General features: G+C 35.8%; 1 protein-coding gene across 12 annotated transcripts in view; it reads left to right on the forward strand.

Annotated features, from left to right (window-relative positions):
- Window positions 1-16821, forward strand: part of ESRRG (estrogen related receptor gamma) — a 654513-nt gene that overhangs the window by 464375 nt on the left and 173317 nt on the right. For all 12 annotated transcript variants that reach the window (XM_037823731.1, XM_037823739.1, XM_037823738.1 and 9 more), the window contains one exon: window positions 8372-8488. In XM_037823731.1, coding sequence (XP_037679659.1) covers window positions 8372-8488 — 117 coding nt within the window. The remainder of the gene's footprint in view (window positions 1-8371; window positions 8489-16821) is intronic.

Raw genomic sequence — 16821 nt, forward strand, 5'->3', positions numbered from 1 at the left:
TATACATTGGATGAGAAATATTTATATTCCCCATGATTTTCATCAATAAGCGTATTTTTATTATACACTTATTATTCCCTTTTAATGCATTTTAGAAAATGCTCCTGATTACAGTCACTTTTGTTTTCCTATCATGAACAATAGTATTATTTTGGGATCATTAAAATGCATTGTGTACAACCTGACACCTGTTGCTTTGGTGACATGGTCTGTTTGGTTTCTGTGGAATTAAACTGGCCACCAACCACAGTGGAACAGAGACAAGTTGAGGGATTTCTTTTTGAGGTGTTGAGAGATTCCATTCTCTAAAAGCAACCTTATCCTGTCCCACAGCTGCCCTTGTCCCGTTCGTCTGACAACAACGAAAGACAATGCCAACATTTGCACTTATCCTATCATTCCCTGGCTCCTATTGTCAAGCATCAAAATTTCCTTTCCAAACAGAGACAACAGCAGCAACGATAGCTACACACTCTTTCAGAAGATAGTATTTACATTTTTTATTTCAATTTTAACTGACATTCAATTGACTACTTTTGAAAAATTAGAGTAAGAGGCAGTTTTGCATCACAGTTAAGAGTGCAGCCTTTGAAACCGGACTGCCTGGGTTCAGATCTTGGCTCTGGTACTTTTTAACTGTGTATTTCTGGGCAAATTACCTGTTCTCTCTGTGCCTTAATTCTCTCTTCTGCAAAATGGGGATATAAAGAAGCACTTAGGAGAGTGCCTGGCACATGGTCACACACTACATATTCCGTCCTCAGTGATCTTCTATCTAAAATGAGGTGCTGCACTAAGTGGAAGTTAGGCTCTCTTTGAAGTCCAATATTCTATAAATTTGTGTTGCCTTATGACAACTCGTATATTGTTAGTGGGTTGCTATGAGATTTATTGCCTAATTGACTGTATTTATGTTTTTTAATTAATAATTTGAGGCTAAACATTAAAATGGGGGATTGAAGAATAGGAACACTAAAAATCAAATTGACAAATAATAAGTGCTTCCTGTGCATCGTTCAACTCGACTAGACATTCTGCTGGGTACAGGGATTCAGAGGGAAAGAAGTCCCTGCCTTCAAGGAGTTAGGGTTGGGACAGGAGGTGGGCAATTAAATTGGCACATATAGCAAATTATATTAAGTGCTGATAGAAAGTCTCACCTGAAATAAAAGAGATGAACTGGTTTCACCCAGAAATATTCCTAACTCAGTCTGGTGGGGTCTGGGGGAGTGTCACTGAAGAAATGACAAAGAAACATACGCAGAAGGTAGGCAGGAGAGAGAAGGCTGCTTTCTGGGAATTTCAGTAATTCAGTGTGGGTGTCAGAAAAGGAGGTGGGCTTGGGATAAGGGTAGAAATTGGCTGGAGATTGTGGCAAGAGGTCAGTGGGGGGTGAAATTTTGGAGAGCTTTGCAAATGCTTTACTCTCGATTATATATAATGAGATTACACCAATGGATCTGTTTATGAGCTCCAGTGTATTGACAGGAAATGCTCACGAGTTGCAGTTGATGTCTCGGGAATTCAGTTTTTAGATAATTTGGTGCTTTAAAAAATGACTCAGTCCTTGAGTTATTATGCTTCTTCCTTTCCCCTTCAATTTCTGTAAAACACAGTTATATATTTTCTGGAGGTGTTGGCAAGACAAAATTCTGTTTTCTGAGTGAATGGAGTATTCATTTTCACACCTTTTCATAATCTGAGGAAGATTGTTTTTTATAATATCCCAAACTCCATATTTCAGTTCTTCGAGTCAAGCCATATATAATAATCAATGGAATCTCAAAATGTTTCTATCCTTTCTTCTCAAAAGGGGGAACAAAACTATGTATGATTTTAATACCTTTGTCTTTTGTTATTCTTACACTGTTATAAGTTGGTTTGATTATTCTGTTTTTACATTAGGAAACTGGGTTGTAAAGGTAAAGTAACTAGTTCAAATTTACACAGTTAATAAATGGCAAAGCTGGAATTTGAACTTTGGTCTACCATTTTCTTTCTTCCTCTCTTTTTCTCCCTTCTCCTCCCCTCCCTTCCCTCATTCATCCTCAGATGCTGTCCTGAAACATATGGGAGGCACTTTGCTAAAGATGGATATAGAATGAGCACACAAGAGTTTTTTTTTCCCACCTTTTCTTTGAGATGAGCATGCACAGTGCCTAGTGTTCAGAAAACGTTGTTGGAATTAAAATGACAGGAATGACTGTGTTTACAAATTGGGGGGGGGGAACTGAGGCATAAAGCGTTTTGTTTATGCTAGGAAAAATCAAGGCTAACTAATTTCCCACCATTCTGCACTATTTTTTTTGACTGCTACACAATTTTCCTTGCAATACAACAGAGAGATGCAATCTTACTTTTAGTGATAACAAATCTTTGACCTTTGACATCCTGTATTTTATGCATGATTGTTTTGTAAACCCACAGCTTCTCTAATTAAAAAAAAATGCATAAGAAAGGAGCATTGAAATGAAGTTTGGGGAGAAAATTGAAGTATTTTATATCAGAGAAATAATGATTTAAGTATTAATTCCCAGTAAAGCTATCTATTATTTTAATGCATCAAATAAATAAACTAAGTTATATAAGAAAAAATAATTTGACATCAAGTCTTGTGATGAAGAGGGAAATCAAACCGTTTTGGGTGAAAATGAAGTATAATATGACACCATCACTGCCAACAACCTCCCTTTTATAGCTTACAAAATGGCTTTATGGCAGTTCTAAAGGAAGCTTCAAAAAGTGCTTGGAGCCATCCCTTAGGAATGAGTATAGTTTCTGTAGGTGGCTTTTTTTCAAGTCTAGCTTTGAGTTTATTCTTTAAAAAAAAGAAATGCTCCCCCTTAACTGGTATGTGCATTTATGTTATTATGATTTTATTTTTGCTACAGATATATAACACATTATTAATCCCAGGTAACGATGCTATTATTTTCTATTTCAAGTGGAATGTGCAGAGAGTAGGTAGAGATAAAGGAATACTTAAAAAATAAAGAAAAGAAGAAGAAAGGGAAGTTGCATCTGTAAAAATGGAAAGACCCTTACTTTTAAACAATAAAGAATACAAAGTGCTGATTCAGAAGGGTTTTCTTTCTTCCCTTCTTTTTTGTTTTAGGGCATTTAAAACAAAAATACTACAGATTATTGCCTACTTGTTTTTAATGCTCTGTAATTGTATACTGAGGCAAATCCCATGATTTTTAAATCACTTAATGTTGAAAAACAAATGCATAAATCCCACTCAGAGTGCCCCATGGGTCATCTCAAACCATTTGGTTTGGTTAATAAAATTAAAACAATTGGGGGAAATATACAGATGCTTTCAAATTGACTTTACAATTATGATGTCTGTATATATGAAAAAGAGGGCAACTCTCAGGAACTACAGAAATCTAAATACATCATTACCATGTGGGAGTGATGTGAATCGGGAGTAAAGATTTGACATATATTTTTATTTTGAGATGCCATGCTAATTTACATCATTCAGCCCTTTCACTGCCAGACTGTAAAAGTCCATTAAGTGACTGAAAGGAATATACAAATTATCCACTGGCACTCCAGGCTGGAGTTTTACATGCACCCTGTTATTCTAACCGCCAGCTAACTGCAAGATTCTATTAAGCAGTAAGTGAGAAAATTATATTGCCTGCAAACTAATTGTACAAAAGACTCTCAAATAAGTAATTGGAGCCCAGGACTTTCTGAAAAGCCGCCAGGAGATATTATAAATTGCTCTATCATTCTTGTCAGCCTGGTTTAAAAACCCAGGGCTTCCATGTTGATTCAGTTCCCACTGCAGCACAGCTCACTTCCCCAGCTATTGACAAAACTGGGAAAATTCCAGTCGTGTCATCAGTAGCTGCCCAATTCTGTCCCTGGTGCCATCTAACAAATGTATCAGAAACAGCAAGCTCTAATCCAAGAAACTCTCTGTCTGAAATGAGAATCCTATGCTGTGAACAATAACTTCTGCGTCCTTCTGAATTACTGTCTGGTGTCAGCATTCCAGGGGCCCACAATTGCTAATGGAAATATTGTTGTCTATTTTCTACGTTAAGTGAATTGAAGGAAAACAAGTGTCCGTATTCCTTAGAGAGCATGTGGTCTGCTGGGAGTAATGCCTTTGAACCATTACCAAAATAGATGTAACTTATTACCCAGGTGCTTGGGGCAGCACATTTTTAGGATAAAATGTTTTCTTTATTGAATAGTAAAAGCACCAGGGAAGGTTTTTCAAGGGCAGAATCTCTGTAGATTCTAACATGGATCAAAGACTTTGTTGGATTGGTGATCATAGTCAAGAACAACAAACCAAGTAACTCATTGGGAGAGCTTGGAAATTAGAGAGGTTTTCCTCCAGCAAATAAATTCTGTAAGATGATGTTGCTTTGTTTTTCAAGCTATAAACCAGAGTTATTTAGTGAAATCAAGGTTATGATCCACCTGTGTCAAAACAAATTTATTACAACATAATATTTGGATGAAGGATACATGTTTAATTGTAAACAATTTCTATGCACTTAAGCTGAAAATGTAACATTTGGGAAAACACTTCAGACCATACATCTTCCATGCATTTACTACGAAGTTTTTTTTTTTTTTTTTTTTTTTTCCCTAAATGTTGCTGTGTTCTCTGCAGCTTTGGGAAAAGTTATTTATCCCTGTGTAGTCATTGATTCATTTTTCACAGCACAGTCCAAGCATTTGCTTCTGTGTGAAGGGCTCACGGATGTCCCTAAGCCTAATCTCTGCATTTGAGGGAGTACATGTGTGTGCAGGTGTGTGCTAGCACGGCATCCAGTATTACAGCAGGCACTAAGCTGTATTGTTATTTCCTTCCATGTCTTGTCTTCTCCATAAGACTTTTGGTTCCTCAAGAGCAGGGACCATGTCTCTCTCCCAACCCAGCCTGTGATAGAAGCTTCCAGGCTGATTGATAAGCACTGAGGATTCAGTAGTGAATAAGGCAGGGACCCTCTCTCAGAAGTTCATTCAAAGGCACTATCCCAAGGCATTATTCTTAAAAAAATTTCCCTGTATTTATATTTCTCTTTGCCATTGAAGGATTATAGAAGGTAATGGTTAGAAAGGAAACTAGAGCACTTCCTCGTGTGTGATCTGGAACTCTATGGCAATTTGTTTTTTTTTGTTTGTTTTTTGAAGAAATTTTATACAATCTTTCCACAATCATCCAGAGAAAAGTCATTCATAGATTCAGCTACTTTTGTAGAATCACTTCTAAACATTTTTTCCACTTGTGGCTCCAATTCTGAAAGTGCCTATTTTCTAAATAATAGTGAGGATTATAAGTTAAAAAATTTAATTAGCTCGGTTCTTTTAGTGCCATCTATTTTCATATTTTATTTTCCCTATGTTTTTATTCTGTTTGTGTCAGGATGTACTTTCATTTCCTTTAAAGTCTCATATGATTTTTTTCTTCTTTTTTACTTTATTCCCCAGAAGGCTATGTATTTTCTTTTATTCCCTCCTCGATGAGCTATCCTTTTGCCGTGCATTTCCATTTTTGTCAAAGCTACTTTCCGAGGTTTTGAAAAATCAACTAGCTTTCCTTCCACTTTTTTATTTTTTAGTGGAATTGCCTTCCTAACGTTCTTAGTATTGTGTCACAATGGGAGGTCCAGCTCATTTGCCCCTTTGGGCATTACTACATTACGGCACTATAAATGATGTTCATAATTGTGACCTTGAGATACCAAGAAAATATTAAAGTATTGTAAGAATATTGTTTTATTTAAATACTGCTTTCTTAAATTCTACTTTCTGGCAGAAGATTTTTATACTGCATAAAAAACTGTTCCGTCCCCCGGGATCTTACCATCTTGTGGGCAATGCACAAGTGAAAGGTATAACAAAATACTGTATATGATGAGAGAAACTGAACAGATATGAGAACCAAGAAATCGCTTTCTTCTGGAATGGTGTAAGAAGTTTTCATGAAAGGTTTGTATGGAATTCAATTTGAACATTGAGGCTTCAAAATAATTTCAAGAAGAAATCAAGAACATAGGTCGATCCTTCTCAGAGGGAAGTCTGAAGGATGCTTAGAAAAATATGAATAAATAAAAATGGCTGCATTAAAAATTATGTAAAGTAATATTTGTAATATAGCTGGAGAGCAGATGAGAGTTAGATTGGGGGAGGACTGCGTTTGCTAGTCTAATTAGGTTAGTGAAATGATCAAAGCAGATGTAGGAAGAGGAATGTGATAGTGCTATACAGGATGGATTAGGGAGGGACTGAATGGAGGGAAAACGCCCAGTTAGAAGGTGACTCCAATAGTCCAGAGGGAGAGCAGGCCTGCCTGATTTAGGTTCATGTCACAAGTGTGTTGATGTGAAGAATGGGGACCCTGTTTTGAAAGGGGAAGCAGAACCAATTTGAAAAGAAATATGATTATATATGTATTTGTGTGTGTGATGATGGGTCATCCAGGTAGCAGTTTCCAGCATTGGGTTAAAAGTGTGGGACTAGTATTTATGCCTTGATCCTAGAGGGTGAGCAAACTATTATGTCACAGTGATGCTTCAGGCACAAGAAGGGAAAGAAATGCTGTTTGTTGAACATATTTTCTTCTTTCTAGTGTGCTGTTAGCCAGTCATTGTTCAGCCCTTTCTAAGAAAGCAAAGCCCTGGGTTTCTTTTTAAATAAATGCAGGGAAAGATCTGGTAGTAGAATACTAACTATCCCTTAGAAAATTGCAAAATAAGTTTGCTGAGATGGTTAAAGAAACTCGACAGTGAAAAGTGGTTCATCTAAAGTTCAGATTCTGAGTTCTTTTATTCTTAGCCATCATCACCCAGTGTGGTTTCTTTGACTTGTCCTTGGTTTTCCATGACAGTCAGTAATATCTCTGAGGAAGGTGATGGTGTATGCTGTTGTTTTTATGATTAATATCACTTTTATTTCACCTCTTAGGTAAAAAAGCAGTTGCTTTTATTATTATAAAGGCCCTGAATTAAAATGCTAATTTAGTCAAACAATTTTGATAGGCTTATCCCAAGTTATAATGTACACACTTTTTTAAAAGTCATGCATACTTAGCCAATTTTCAATAGGTATAAGTGGTTAGGTATTACTTCCTGTTGAATTAGCAGTTGCTGAGTTGTTGAGTCTTTGTGCAATCCTCAATCCACTAATGTGATATTTAATGAGGAGACATCAGTCTGGAGAAAGGTAGTCAATATAAATCAGTGTTTACAAAGTGTGATTAACTCTGAAATATTTCATCAATGCTGTGGTCCCAGGCAGACTCTATGCTAATTACCAGAATCTGCACATGTTTCAGGGGACTTGGATGGACCCTGAGTATTGCAAACATGGAGCAGCAAAATTGCAATTATGCTTGGACCATCTCTGATGACAATTTATGCATTTGGTGTGATGACCTCCCCCTTCCCAAGAGGGCAATAAACAGAATGCATTTTCATTAAGATACTAATGTACTTAATCACAAGGGGAAAGGGTTAGGAAGTAGTGAAAGACCTTCAAGCACTATGTGACAGAGCTGATGGAGGAGAGAGGCTTTATTTTAAAGGCAGCTTCCGTACAAAGCTGTAGGCAGCCCCAGAGCACATCCCACATACTGTCATTGGAGCTAAATGAAAAAAATTAAAATTAAAATTTGGATATTCTTTTGGTTACACACTTATTTCAAATGTATAGTACTACCTTGTTTTGTAACTCTAGTATTAAACATATAATTTCATAGCAGCTTATCCTTATTTGTAACATTTTCATGGAGCTTGAGAGTATACAAATAATTATGCAAATAGATGACAAACATGATGATGATCATCATCAGTAAACATAGGATTGTGTGGCAAGGCTCTAGTATGCATTGCAGCTAGAACTGCGTAATTTTAGTCCTGTCCTCGAGGAGCTTACTGCAGGGTCCTAAATTAGCCTGCTGATCATTTTTCACAGTGAGGTTTATGTTGTTCATTGTTATTAAGACAATAAGCCTGATGTGCTAGAGCATTAATAGCCAAAAGATATCCAGCTTGATGATATAACAATACAGTTTTGGTGTTTGTATTTTTATGGAATTAATCTATTTTGGATCCAAATTTCTTTTGGATCCTCAGATTCTAGAAAACTGTCATTTTGCATGGGTGGGCTAAAAGTAATGTTAAAATGGCAAATTTCAAACTGAATCTTTTGGAGAGCTTTACCATATGTCTTCTCATTGTTCTATGTGTCATCGGGTTGGAACAAAGCATCTGGTTTCATGACTTTGGTGGCATTCCTCATGAATTCCATGTGACATTTTGAGGGGAGAGGGACTAACAGTTGATATTGTGGATCTTGCAAGTCTAACAGCTTCTTTTCTTCGAACTGTGTGTTTTAGGTAATATAGAATATAGCTGCCCTGCCACAAATGAATGTGAAATCACAAAGCGCAGACGTAAATCCTGCCAGGCTTGCCGCTTCATGAAGTGTTTAAAAGTGGGCATGCTGAAAGAAGGTAAGGCACTTTGCTGGTGTCCCTGTGATTTAGGTTGGGAATGGGGATGGTAGGGTTGGGGTGAGTGTCACAGGGAATTACAACAGTTTTAGAGAAAGCAGGAAAAGACGGGGTAACAGTAAGTACCCTGTGTGTAATGGCAGAATACTCCTTTACACCTGAACTTTCTGCATGACATCGAGAGGAGGGGACAAGGTAGGATACATCTGATACGCTGCTAAACCCACAAAGTATGCTTTATAGTTCTGGTCTTTTCATCTTTGTATTTTTCAGAAGGCAAAGGATTAAGGATGACCAAGAGGGTACTGTCATTGCCTTTTTGCTTTTCTCTTCATTTCTGAGTTCATACACGAATTTTTAAATTTAAGTCTTGGTTTTATACCACTCTTTATTCCTCTTTAATTTTATCTTCTGGACTTATTTCCTATTATCAAGTGCTTGCATTATTAAAGTTATTTTTCATTTGCTTTCAGTTGGGGATAACAAAAAAATACAAAACGAAAGCAGTGAACATGAATTTTGTCTAAACAAATGGCCTAAGCTTATACAAGTAGGTGGTGGAGCTAGGAACTAAACCCAAGTAGTCAGATTCAGAATCTACTCAACTATTCTATACTGGTCACAGGCCTCGAAATATTTGTCAATTTTACCATGTCTAGTGAACATCTAGAACATCCACATTTTCATCCTGGAGATAGAAATTTTCTTCAGGAGGCCTGGCATTCACTTTATGTGTGTACTTTTTTAGATGTGCATTTTGCATACTGCATTTGGGTTGTACTGTTTCCTTTTCTACAATTTTATAAGGTGACAATAAAAATCTAATAATCAAATTCTGGAAAAAATTAGGTAAATTAAATATTTAAGTGTATAGCTTCTGTTGAATAATAGAAATATGCTTTGTTCCTGGTGTTTGCCCTATTAGTTTGTACATTTTGTCATTACTGAAGATCTATTTTTTAGCTTCAAATAAACCCAAGTATTTATTCACCAAGGACAAAGCACAGCTTTAATTAGGTGTAGCATTGCTAGAATTTATAATTTCTTTCTTTTCGTAAATTTTTTTTTGAGAAGATGTAGGCTTACAAAACAATCATGCATAAGGTACCGAATTCCCATACATCACCCCATCACCACCATCTTGTGTTAGCGTGGAACATTTGTTACAGTTGATAGCACTTTTTAAAAATTGTACTATTTCTTTTTTTAAAGTAGTAGCCAACATTTGAAAGAATCTGCCTTCTAAGCATTGTGCGAAGCAATTTATATGTATTTATCACATTTAAAACACCCAATACACAAGTCTGTGCAATATGTCCTATTATTATTATTTATTGTTATTTTAAATAAGAGAAATTGTAGGTTTACAGAAAAATCATTTAAAAATATAGCATTCCCATATACCCCCCTATGATTGACACTTTGCATTAATATGTTACCTTTGTTACAACTGATGAAAGAATATTAAAATAGTACTGTTAGCTATAGTCCATAGTTTACATTAGGTATATTTTCTCCCATATACCACCTTGCATTATAATACCTTGCATTAGTGTTGTATATTTGTTATTATTCAAGAAAGAACATTCTTATACTTTTATCCCCGGTCCATCATCCACAATGGGGTTCACTTTACACAGTCCCAGTTTTATCTACTAATTTTCATTCTAGTAACATATATGACCCAAAACTACTCCTTTTAACCACATTCACATACATAATTCAGCACTGCTAGTTACATTCACAATAATAGGTTACCGTCACCACCTTCCATTTCCAAACCTTTACCATCAAACTAAATAGAAATTCTGTACAAATTAAGCATCAACTCCCCATTCTCCACCCCCTGTCTAACACTGGTAACCTATATTCTAGATTCTAACTCTATGATTTTGCTTGTTATAATTAGTTCATATCAGTGAGATCATATAATATTTGCCCTTTTGTGTCTGGCTTATTTTGTGCAGCACAATGTCCTCAAGGTTCACCTATGTTGTTGTATGCATCAGTGCTTCATTCCTTTTTATAGCTGGATAGTGTTCTATTGTATTTATATACTACTTTTGTTTATCCATTCGTCATTTGATGGACACTTGGGTTGCTTCCATCTTTTGGCAGTTGTGAATAATGCTCCTATGAACATTGGTGGGCAAATATCTGTTCAAGTCCCTGCTTTCACTTCTTCTGGGGTATATACCTGGTAGTGGGGTTGTCAGGTCTTAGGGTAATTCTATTCTTAGGAACTGCCAAATTGTCTTCCACAGTGGCTGCACCATTTTACATTCTCACCAGCAGGGAATGTTCCTATTTCTCCACATTCTCTCCAACACTTGTAATTTTCTGTTTTTTTTTTTTCAATAGTAGCTATTTGCTGGGTGTGAAATGATATTTCATTGTGGTTTTGATTTACATTTCCCTAATAGCTAGTGATGTTGAACATCTTTTCATGTGCTTTTTAGCCATGTATATATCCTCTTTGGAGAAATGTCTATTCAAGTCTTTTGCCTGTTTGAAAATATATATATATATATATTTTTTTATTGTTGAGCCGTAGGATTTCTTTTTATATTCTGGATATTAAACCCTTATTGGATATGTGCTTTCCAAATATTTTCTCTCATTGAGTAAGTTGTCTTTTTACTTTCACGGCAAAATCCGTTGATGTATAAAAGTTTTAATTTTGAGGCAGTACCATTTATCTGTGTTTTCTCTTTTGTTGCTTGTGCTTTGAGTGTAAAGTCTAAGAAACAATTGCTTAAAACAAGATCCTGAAGATGCTTACTTATATTTTCTAGGAGTTTTAAAGAACTGGCACCTATATTTAAGTCTTTGATTCCTTTTGAGTTATTTTTGTATATGATCCGAGATAGGGGTCCTCTTTCTTCCTTTTGAGTATGGGTAGCTGGTGCTCTCAGCACCATTTGTTGAAGAGACTATTTTTTCCCAATTGAGTGGACTTGGCTACTTTGACAAAAGTCAATTGGCCATAGATATGCAGTTCTATTTTTGAACTATCAATTCGAATCCATTGGTCCATATATCTAGCCTTTTGCCAGTACCATGCTGTTTTCACCTCTATAGCTTTGTAATATGTTGTAAATTCAGGATGTGTAAGTTCTCCAACTTCATTCTTCTTTTTCAAGAGTTTTTTTTTTTTGTTTTTTTGTTTTTTTACTATTTGGGGCCCCTTACCCTTCCAAATAAATTTGATAATTGTCTTTTCATTTCTGTAAAGTAGGTATTGGAATTTTTATTGGGTTTGCATTGAATCTGAAATCATTTGGGTAGAATTGACATTTTAATAATATTTAGTCTTCAGTCCATGAACATGGAATGTCCTCTCATTTATTTAGTGTCTTTGATTTCTTTTGGCAATTTTTTGTAGTTTTCTGTGTACAAGATCTTTATATCCTTTGTTAAGTGTATTCCTAGATATTTGATTCTTTTAGTTTCTATTGTAAAGGGAGCTTTTTCTTGATTTCCTCCTCAGATTGCTCATCACTAGTGTAATGATCTTGGACCCTGCCACTTTGCTGAATTCATTTATTATCTTCAGTAGCTTTGTTGTAGAATTTTTGGGACTTTCTATATATAGGATCATGTTATCTGCATATAGTAAAAATTTTACTTTTTTTCCAATTTGGATGCCTTTTATTTCTTTTTCTTGCCTAACTGCTCTGGCTAGAACTTCCAGTACAATATTGAATAACAATGGTGGCAGTGGGCATCCTTGTTTTCTTCCAGATCTTACAGGGAAAGCTTTCATTCTTTTCCCATTGAGTATGATGTTAGCTGTGGGTTTTTCATAAATGCCCTTTAACATGTTGAGGAAGTTTCTTTCTATTCCTATTTTTCTATGTGTGTGTGTGTATGTGTTTTTCTAATCAATAAAGGACGCTGAGTTTTGTCAAATGCCTTTTCTGCATCAATTGAAATGTTCCTGTGGTTTTTTCCCTTCATTTGTTAATTGATTTTCTTATGTTGAACCACCCTTGCATCCTTGGGATAAAACCCACTTGATCATGGTGTATAATTCTTTTGATATACTGTTGGATGCGATTTGCAAGCATTTCACTGAGGATTTTTGCATCTATATTCATTGAAGCAATTGGTCTTTAATTTTCTTTTCTTGTAGTATCTTTATCTGGCTTTAGATTTAGGGTGATGTTGGCCTCATAGAATAAGTTAGGTAGTGTTCACTCCTTAAATTTTTTTGAAGAGTTTGAGCAAGATTGGTATTAATTCTTCTTGGGATCATTGATAGAATTCACCTGTGAAGGCATTTGGTCCTGGGATTTTCTTTGTTGAGAGATTTTGGATGACTGGTTCAATCTCTTTACTTGTAATTGGTCTGTTGCAGTCTTCTACTCTAAAGTCAGTATAGGTTGTCCCTGTGTTTCTAGGAGTTTATCCATTTCATCTAGGTTGTATAATTTGTTGGCATACAGTTGTTCATAGTATCATCTTATGGTATTTTTTTTCCTGTGGAGTCAGTAGTGAGGTCCCCTTCTTATTTCTGATTTTATTTATTTGTGTCTTTTCCCATTTTTTCTTTGTCAGTCTAGCTAAGGGTTTTTTAATTTTATTGTTCTTTTCAAAGAACCATCTTTCGGTTTTGTTAATTCTCTCTGTTTTTGTTTGTTTGTTGTTTTATTCTGGATTTCATTTATTTCTCCTCTAATCTTTTGTCATTTCTTTTTGCTTGCTTTGTACTTGGCTACTGTTCTTTTTCTAGTTCCTCTAGGTGTGCAGTTAGGTCTTTGATTTTGGCTCTTCTTGTTTAGTATAAGCATTTAAGGCTATAAATTTCCCTCTCAGCATTGCCTTTGCTGCATCCCATAAATTTTTATATGTTGTATTCTTGTTTTCATTCGTCTCAAGATATTTACTGATTTCCCTTTCAATTTCTTCTTTGACCCAGTGATTGTTTAATAGCGTGTTACTTAACTTCCATATATTTGTGGATTTTCCAGTTCTCTGTCTGTTACTGATTTCCAGCCCCACTCCATTATGGTCAGAGAGGATGCTTTATACATTTCATTTTTTGAGACTTGTTTTGTGACCCAGTATGTGGTCTATTCTGGAGAATGACCCATGTACACTTGAGAGGAATGTGTATCCTGCTGTTTGGGGGTGCAATGTTCTGTATATATCTGTTAGGTCTAGTTCATTTATCATGTTATTGAAGTTCCCATTTCTGTATTGATCTTCTGTTGAGATGTTCTATCTATTGATGAGAGTGGTGTATTGAAGGCTCCAATTATTATTGTAGAGAAGTCTGTTTCTCCCTCAGTTCTGCCAGTGTTTGCCTTCTGTTTTTGGTGTTCCATGGTTAGGTACATAAATATTTATGAATGTTATTTCTTCTTTGTTTATTGCCCCTTTCATTAATATATAGTGGCCTTCTTTGTCTCTTGTAACATCTTTTGACTTAGTCTATTTTTTTCTGATATTAGTATAGCTACCCCAGCTCTTTTCTGGTTACTGTTTGCATGGAATATCTTTTTCCACCATTTCACTTTCAACCTGTTTGTGTCTTTGGGTCTAAGGTGAGTCTCTTGTAAATAGCACACAATTGGATCCTGCTTTTTGTTTGTTTTTATCTATTCTGCCATTCTGTCTTTTGATTGGGGGTTTTTATTCTATTAACATTCAGTGTTATTACTGTACAGACAGTACTTACTTAAGCCATTTTGTCCTTTGGTTTTTATATGTTATATCTTTTTCTTTGTTTTTCTTTTCCTTTGTTGCAACCTCTTTTTTTGTATAGTTGATATTTTGTGATGTATCTGACTGATCCCTTCCTCATATCTGTTTCTGTATATTTTTAAAATACTTTCTTTGTGGTTACCCTGGGGTTTATATTACACATCTACATCTATAACCTACTAATTTGAAAAGATAACAACTTAGTTTCAACAGCATACACAGTCTCTGCTCCCATATCCTTCTGTTTCACCTCTTTTTATTTTTGTCCCACTTTACCACTTTGTATTTTGCACATCCTTTATTAGGAAATATCCTTTTTCTTCTTCAATTGTGTTCTGATTTTTGTAAGAATTAAAGAGTAGAGTTGATTATTGAGGATACAGTACTATTGGGTTTTGCATTTATCCTTTTTGTTACCCCTACTGAGATCTTCATTTCTTCACACTATTCCAAGTTACTCATTCCTGTCTTTTCCTTTCAACTTGCAGAACCCCTTTAGTAGTTCTCATAGAGCAAGATTTTTGTTGACAGACTCCCTCAATTTCTGTTTATCTGTGAGCATTTTAAACTCTTCCTTATTTTTGATGGACAGTTTTGCTTGATAAAGAATTTTTGGCTGGCAGTTTTTCTCTTTCAGTACCTTAAATATATCCTATTACTGCCTTCTTGCCTCAGTGGTTTCTGATGAGAAATCAGAACTTAGACTTATTGAGGATCCCTTGTATGTGATCAATTGCTTTTCTCTTGCTGCTTTCAGAATTCTCTCTTTATCTTTGGCATTTGACATTCTGATTAGTATGTGTTTTGGAATAGGTCTGTTAGGATTTATTTTGCTTGGGTTACATTATACTTCTTGGACATGTATAGTTATGTCTTTCATAAGAGTTGGGAAATTTCCAACCATTATTTCCTCAAATATTCTTTCTGCCCCTTTTCCTTCTTACCTCCTTCCAGGATATCCATTAAAAATATGTTTGTGTGCTTCATACTCTCACTCAATTTCCTGAGACAAAGCTTATTTTTTTTTTCCCATTCTTTTCTCTATCTGTTCTTCTGATAGTATTATTTTGATTGTCCTGTCTTCTAGTTCACTAATTCTTTCTTCTTTCTCTTCAAATCTGCTTTTTTATGCCTCTAGTGTATTTTTAATCTCTATATGGTGCTTTTTCCTCCCCATAATTTGTTTTGTTTCTTTTCATACTTTCAAATTCTTCTTTATGCTCATGCATTGTCTTCTTAATAAACTTTAGTTCTTTATCCATATTTTCCTTTATGTCCTTGAATTGATTTAGGAGATTTCTTTGGACATCTTTGATTAGTTTTCCAACTTCTGAGTCTACTCTGTGTTTTAATTTGTTCCTTTGACTGGGCCATATCTTCCTGTTTCTTAATTTTTTGCTCACATCTCTGTATCTGATTATCTTGATGATTTAACTCTGGAAGTCCATTTCTACCTCTTGTCCCTCCTGTTTTATTGTTGATTGGCTTCGTGTTAAGTCCCTTCTTTCATGGTTGGTGCAACTTATTCTAGATCTTTAGAACAGCCTACATTTAGCTGTTCAGATTAGACCCTCTTCACCAGATTCTTGCCCAGGATGTGTGGTGCACTTGTTTCACCTCCAGAAGACAGCTTCCTTTCCTCTGTTCCTTGTCTAAGAATCTTGATGAGTTCTGTTGTTTTTCTTTGTGCAGAATTTTCTCCCCAGAGCCTATGATTTATTTGAATTCTCTCCCTCACTCAGTGCCCCTTAAGCTTTACAGTTCTGGAACCCATCCTATTTTATAGCACTTCAGTTTAAACCACACCTCCCCCCATATATATATATATTTTTTTTCTGTGAGGCTTTTCTACCTCCAGTTTCTTCTCCTTCATGGTATCCCACCCTTTGGAGCCAGAGTGGGTCAATCCAGAAAGGTGGGTCACTTCAGAAAAGTCCGTTTTGTGTTTAGGTGGTCCAGGCAAAAGAAATTGAATTGAATAAGGGCACATTTGCTAACAGCCTACTGTGGTATCTCTTTTCTTTTTTCCGCCCCCTGCCCTCTACCCACCCTGTGGCCCATTTGTATGCCATACTCCTCCGTGGCTGGGTCTCTGTGGACTTGGGTCCCTGGGCCTGTGTATTCCTACAGTTCTAACTCCTGCTGAGAATGGCTCTATAGTCTCTGTCCGCTGTGGGAGGGACCTGGGCCACAGACTCTGAGCAACTCCCAAGCTGTGTGGGACTGACCAAGGGGAAGGGGAAATGGAATGGATCAGCAGGTCTGGAGTAGAAATTTCCTTCCTGAGATTTTTATTTTTCTTCAGTTCAACATTTGTGGATTCCTTCTCCAGTCTCTACCATCCTCCAGAGTTCTAAGCAAATGGGATTTGTCCTTTTATTCACTATTTCTCTGGGAAGGCTTTTGCTTATGACAATATTACATTGTCATATTGATGACATCGTCTCTCTTAGTGTTATTCTAACATTTTTTCTGTGAACTAGGTTATAGGAAGATGAGTGAATCAGATTATACTTTGGTACATAGAATCATGTCATCTTTCTCTGACTTTTACTTGACCATTAGGAACTAGTTCCTCACTAGACTAGGAACAAAGAAGACACTCTCAATTATTTTTCTTCAGT

Source organism: Choloepus didactylus, chromosome 2, assembly GCF_015220235.1.
Source record: "Choloepus didactylus isolate mChoDid1 chromosome 2, mChoDid1.pri, whole genome shotgun sequence".
Taxonomy (NCBI): Eukaryota; Metazoa; Chordata; class Mammalia; order Pilosa; family Megalonychidae; genus Choloepus; species Choloepus didactylus.